General features: G+C 31.1%; 1 protein-coding gene across 1 annotated transcript in view; it reads right to left on the bottom strand.

The window, feature by feature from the left end:
- The window catches only part of LOC107558590 (potassium voltage-gated channel subfamily KQT member 1-like), a 125,000-nt gene that overhangs the window by 80,247 nt on the left and 37,675 nt on the right, over window positions 1-7,078 (bottom strand). Inside the window, exon 11 of the mRNA XM_016242249.1 lies at window positions 5,601-5,736. Within this exon, the coding sequence (XP_016097735.1) occupies window positions 5,601-5,736 (136 nt within the window). The remainder of the gene's footprint in view (window positions 1-5,600; window positions 5,737-7,078) is intronic.

Raw genomic sequence — 7,078 nt, forward strand, 5'->3', positions numbered from 1 at the left:
AGGAAGTAAATACGAGGAAAAGAGAACAGGTGCGAGAACTGAACCTTGTGGCACTCCACAAGAAAGTTGAGCCGGCGACAAAGAAAAGTTGCCCAGTCTGACAGAAAAACTTATATTAGTTAAATATGATTTAAACCAATTAAGGACAGTTTCCTGGATGTCCAAATAACATATTATGAATATTATGATCAACTGTATCAAAAGCCGAGGTTAGGTCTAAAAGTAATAGGATCACAGAGTCGCCAGAGTCAGTCACTAACAGTGTATCATTAAAGACCCGTAATAAAGAGACTTAAAACCAGACTGGAGGGTTTCAAAAATCTGATTTGAGCTAAGAAAAGACAGGAGATTTTTCCAAGACTTTGGTAATAAAAGGAAATGTCGAAATGGGTAGAAAATTATTGAAATCACTAACATCAAGTGATGGTTTGTTGAGAAGAGAAGTAAGTGTAGCCTCCTTAAGCCTATCAGGGATAGTCCCTCAATTTAAACATTTATTCAGAAAAGATATCAGACTGGGTCCAACCGAATCAAAAATTAGTTTCAAAATACGTGAAGGGAGAACATCATGACGGTTTCAAATGGTCAATCATTTCTGTGAGAGACTGGAGAGAAACTGAGTCAAAAACGCTCCATGTGACTGAAGAACAACAAAACTCAGGCGATACAGTGAACTTATCAACAAAAAACCTTGAGAAACCTTCACATAATAACACTGAGGGATTTTAAATCACATTTACAAGAGGATTTAAAACAGAGTTATAAACAGAAAACAAAGCTTTAGAGCTGTGATGATTTTTTTGCAATTAAATTAGAAAAATATTTAGACTTGGCAGATTTCACTGCATTCTTGATGCAATTTGTCCTTTTTCCATATTCATTCTGCTCTTCTACAAGCTTGTCTCAGAGAACGGATGTTGTCATTAAGCTATGATTCAGTTTTAGGTTTTGGCTTCTTAAGTTTAAGGGGAGCAGTGGCTTTTAAAACCTCTGAACAAGCAGTGTTTAACAGACAAAGATGCTGTTCAGCAAGTCCGGTAAAGGTGACTCCAGAGACGGACATGGGCAATTACTATTTATTTTTAAATATAATAATAAACCCACTCAAAAAAAAAAAAATTTAATTAACTTCTAAATTTTAAAATGTCTATTTGTTGGTGAAATATATTCATTTACACAGTGGCTGTCATACTTTTTCATAACAGATTAATTCAAAGATACAAATAAAAAAATAAGACATCACTAACAGGTAAAGTCAAATATAATGAGTATATGGTCTAATATTTCGTGAAATGCTCTTCTCTAGACTTCATTTCTCTAGTGAACTAACGAGCTGTGGAAACTGATGACTTCCTGAGGTAAATGAAAAGTTACGTGACATTTTGTTTACAAGCTGTTTTGTTGCCGTCTTTCCGCAGTTTAAACACTGATTGAGCGATTACATGAGGTGTGAGATGTTCATTCATGTTTATTTCGTGCTAAAACTAGTAGTAAAGAGGAAGAGGTGATCGCGCTGCCGTTTGAACTGAGGCGTTTATATAGAATTTGAATTTCATGAATAAAAAGGACATAATTTTAAAGATGAGACTTTGTTTCTTGTCAAAAGTAACTATATATAAAACTGGAAGTTTCCAATGAAGTTCCACTCATGCAGTGGTTAAAACAACGCTGTATTTGTTCAGTACACATGCGTACCGAACCGAGAGACCCGTATGGAAAATTTTCAGTACGAATGTGTACATTACACCCCTAATTAATATGAAAGTTTAGATGTCAAGAAAACACTGCAACATGAGCAAAACTGTCTGAGATGGCTTTATAATGTGTGAAATTGTGTCATTTCATTGATTTGGCACTCGTGGGACTTTTGACACTTCATTTAGGTTTATTTCTGTTGCTGATGGCCCTCAAAATGCCTCAAGACTCCAGTGACGCGGTCATACAAGTAGGTTATTATAGTTAAAACTAAAGCCATAAAAAAGATTTACTTGAAGTAGATGCTAACTAAAATGAAATATATATAAAACAAACATTTAACTGTAGCTAGCTTCCAAAATGAACATTTCTTATTTTTTTAAGTTTAACCTGATGTACCAAAAAAAAACTGCAACTGAAATAAAAATTATATAGGCATTTAAAAAAATTAATAACAAAAATAAGTGACAAAAACATTAAAATTGTAAAAATTTAAAATTAAATTAAATTTTGTAATTTACAAAAACAAATAAAAAAATATTTTAAAAAAATTATAATAAAAATGTTGCTTCAGTCCAGTAAGTGTTCATTTTGAAATAGTACTGACTGTACCAACATTATTTACTTTATAAAAATCAATAAAGATTTCATAGCGAAAGCGCATGTGAACCACAAGCTAAAGGTGGACATTTGTACAATTATAGTAAAAAATAAAAATATTAAACTATCAGTTAGACGACAGAAGGCATGTAGTAGATTGCGTGCAAGTTTTTTCAGCAATGTTTTGATCACGTTGATCATTTAGAGGCCTTAGAAATTTAACTTTTTTCATTTCCTTTTTATTTATTAATTTTTAATATATGTTTTAATGGGAATGACTCGCTGCTTTGACACACCTCGTTTCATTTAAGCAAATTGCTGGCTTTTAATGTTCACATTTTGTTAAAATAAATGCATTTTTTGCCTTTACGTATAGCAAGCAACATGATGCCACCATAACACAACATGCACTTGCAAAAAAGCAGAAGCAGAAGCAGCAGCAAGCAGAAAACCACAGCGGCATGGATAGAAAGCTCTCACCTGATGATCGGAAAAGTTTTGTGATGCCTGTGTAAAGGGAAAAACATGTAGCCATTCAAACTTAGTGGCACTTTTGCTTAAACTTTTCACAATTCAATCAGTTCCCAATGGACAAAAAACACGTTTTTCTGGTTAAATATCCAGACACATCATGGGTTGCAAACGCCACTTTCTTTTTCCTAAATGTTGGTTGGTTTGGTTCAGCGTTTATTTGAACAGTTTTTCGACATGCTTGTGGCAAAAATATACTTTTTGCTGAAATACCTTACAGACTATGCAACCGACTGAAGGCTTTGATCAGCCAAACCGCTCAACATGTTTTTATCTTTCCCTTTCCCCAGAGTTCAAAGGCCTGCAGACATGTGCAGCGATTTCATTATCTTTCCCCTCTTCAGTCATAATTAAGCTTCAGAAGAGGCTTCTCTGCTGGGGACCGTCTGTGTTAATGTGTCTGCTTTTATGATGAAGCCATTTGACAGAAAAACCCGTAAAAACAGGCTTATTAACAGACCGGTTTAGCAGGGGACCGGATGCGCTCCACTCGCATGTGGAAAATGACATCTATTCAATATGGAAAAATAGGTCAGGTCGAAACGCCGGCTTTTCATCTTTCCATCCTCTTTATCGCTCAGAGTAACGCTTCCGCTCAATTAATGGAGTACAAGAATGGAATAAATAAATGACAAGAGCCTCTTTTGTGTCCTGTTTTCTGGTTGATGAATCGCATCTGGAATGCTCCAGTGAAGAAGAAACTTGAAACTCTGAAAACATATTTTTTCACTAACTACACATGCATTTCCAGTTTTCTGGTTGTCAGATCTATCTGTTGAATTTGACAGATATTTGTCACTAAAATGCCTTTAATACCAAATGTCTTTAATAAATTCAAGCTCAGATTTGCCACTGTCAAATTCATTTAGTAGACACACTTTTCATGTGACATGGTCAAAAAGAAACTCTTATCAGTGTGTCAACACCGGCTATGCTGACATCCACGTCAATCGCACTGATTCAGACTGAAAAGCTGAGCCGATTAGCAAAGTAAACCTATGAAGCCGAACACTTTCTCAATCAGATTAAAAAAGAATTGTATTTTATTTCATTTTTTATCTTTAAGACAAAAAATAAAATAAAATAATAAAAAAGCTAAATGGAACTACTAAAATGTCAAAAATTTTATTTTTCAATTTTATTTTAAAATTAAAATAAAAGCTATTAAAATGTATTAAAATGATTATGAAAATATTGTGTATACTCAATCAGACCAAAAAATAATAATAAATAAATTATTTAAAGAAAAGAAAAGAAAAGAAAAGAAAAGAAAAGAAAAGAAAAGAAAAGAAAACAAATCAAATCAAATCAAATCAAATCAAATTAAATCAAATTAAATTAAATTAAATCAAATTAAATCAAATTAAATTAAATTAAATTAAATAATAAAAAAAAGCTAAATGGAACTACTAAAATGTCAAAAATTTTATTTTTCAATTTTATTTTAAAATTAAAATAAAAGCTATTAAAATGTATTAAAATGATTATGAAAATATTGTGTATACTCAATCAGACCAAAAAATAATAATAAATAAATTATTTAAAGAAAAGAAAAGAAAAGAAAAGAAAAGAAAAGAAAAGAAAAGAAAAGAAAACAAATCAAATCAAATCAAATCAAATCAAATCAAATCAAATCAAATCAAATTAAATCAAATTAAATTAAATTAAATTAAATCAAATTAAATCAAATTAAATTAAATTAAATTAAATTAAATAATAAAAAAAAAGCTAAATGGAACTACTAAAATGTCAACAATGTAATTTAAAAATTATTTTAAAATTAAAATAAAAGCAATTAAAATTATTATGAAAATATTGTGTATACTCAATCAGACCAAAAAAATAAAAATAAAGTAAAATAAAATTTAAATACAAATTAAATTAAATTAAATGCAAATTAAATTCAATTAAATTAAGCCTTCATGTAAACGCAGATCTGAATAATCTGAATACTTTCTTAATCTGATTCAAAAATGAAATAAAATGAAATAAATAAAATACAGATTAAAGCAAAAGGGGAATATTAAAATAAATAAATAAAATAAAAATGAAAAAGAACATACAATTATTAAAACCTAAACTAAAATGAAAATTAAAAAAATGAAAAAATAAAAATATTGTGAGGACAATCCGAGTCAATCCGATTAGAATCTGAATAATTTCTCAAATGTTGTGATCAGTGTTGTTATCGTTAACTAAAACCAATAAAAATCATCTTCAGTACTTGAAATAAAGCTATTTTATTTATATTTACATAAATAAAAACGAATTAAAATATAAATATTAGATGAAAAACTTTTTTTAGAATGTAAGAAAAATAAAATGAAGCCTCAATAGAACTGTTGCCTTGGCAACTAACTGATTTAAATAAGTTACAATAACATGAAGTAACTAACATTTCTAAAACTAATACTGAATAATAAAGCTAAATAGAAATATAAAAAACAAAAACCAATAAAAAACTGACTAAAACATAAATTTAAATTAAAAAATGAAAACATAAAAATAAAAGCCAATTCAAAATATTAATAAATTCTACTAGCATATAAATAATACTGAAAATAAAACGTGATTAACCTCAGAACCGATTGGTTCGGGTTTCATGGCTCAAAATAGTTATTTAATCATTTTTTAAATGTCTTTAGAGAAAGATAATGGGAAATATACTGTTAACCCAGACCGATGAAACACTTAGCACTCACAGCTGTGCATCATACTAATAACTAAACATACAACATGGGCTATCCCAGCATGCCGAGCGTGAGCGGCCATACCTCTGGACTCCTCTGTAAAGTCTTTATCATCGATGTGGTCGTAGGTGATTTGTGGGATGGAGAGGGTGCGTTCTCCTCCGGGACCCAGAGAACCGTTATCACGCGTGACCTTCGGCTTCCGCTTGTACCGCTTACTCTGAGAAGACAAGAGTGACAACATTACATGCACTGCATAAAGAAATTATTCATCTAAAACTATGAAAAAGACTCGGAATATAGTGCAGAAGTCACATGGGCAACTTACACCAGCGGTCAATAATTTGATTAAAATACAGTAAAAGTAGAAATAATGTTACAATTCAAAATAGCTGTTTTCTATAGAATACATTTTATGTATTTCTGTGATCAAAGCTGTATCTTCAGTGTCACATGATCTTCAGAAATCATTCTAATAGGCTGATATGAGCGCAAGAAACATATCTGATTATTATCAATGTTGAAAACGGCCCAATATTTTTGTGGATACCGTGATACACATTTCATTATTTTATTAATCTTGGACACATTCGCGTTTGGTCTCGTTCTGTATCGCGTATCTTGTCAGTGTCTGCGCTTGCTTGGCCATTTGTTGTGGAGAAAATAAGGAAAGTGTGTCCAGCTGAATTAATGTAGTAGTTTGTCAGAAGGGTATAAAAAAGTAGTTACTTAGTTTACCGCGGCGTGACGGCCTCCTCGTGTGGGGACCGAAGAGAGTAAAGACCATCTTGGTCTCGTTCTGTATCGCGTATCTTGTCAGTGTCTGCGCTTGCTTGGCCATTTGTTGTGGAGAAAATAAGGAAAGTGTGTCCAGCTGAATTAATGTAGTAGTTTGTCAGAAGGGTATAAAAAAGTAGTTACTTAGTTTACCGCGGCGTGACGGCCTCCTCGTGTGGGGACCGAAGAGAGTAAAGACCATCGACTCTAGCGTGCGACTCCACCGGGCAGGACACCGGCAAAGGATAAGTATCGCTTTTTATTTCTCCTCTTTCCTGTTACTTGTTTCGCTTCGGTTTCAGTTTTTATAACCATTTCTTACTATGTGTCAGTAAGTTGTTGTTTTTTAGCATTTAAGTTTGGCAGTGTTATTTTTTAGGATTACTGATAAACTACTGTCGTTTGATTTGTATTAGTTATTTATTTTAATTTTAGTTAAATTATGGCTGAATTTATGATGTCTGTATAGGTCTTTTATTAAGTTTTAGTTTTATTTAATTTGAGTTATTTTAATACTTCAACAAACTAAATGGAAATGAAATAATATATATATATTGAATTTATAAATGTGTATGTATATATATATATATATATGTGTGTGTGTGTGTGTGTGGTTGTACATTACACATATATGTAGTTGTTTTTTGGTGTTATGTTAGAATCATTATTATACTCATACCTTTTGTTCTTTAATATTTTGAATTGTTTTTAGCTTTATTTTTTGTTTTTCATTTATGTTGTTTTGAAATTTTGTTGTATGCATTTGTCATTTTTATTTAATCTCT

This window comes from Sinocyclocheilus grahami, unplaced genomic scaffold (genome assembly GCF_001515645.1).
Source record: "Sinocyclocheilus grahami isolate Dianchi unplaced genomic scaffold, SAMN03320097.WGS_v1.1 scaffold651.1, whole genome shotgun sequence".
Lineage (NCBI taxonomy): Eukaryota > Metazoa > Chordata > Actinopteri > Cypriniformes > Cyprinidae > Sinocyclocheilus > Sinocyclocheilus grahami.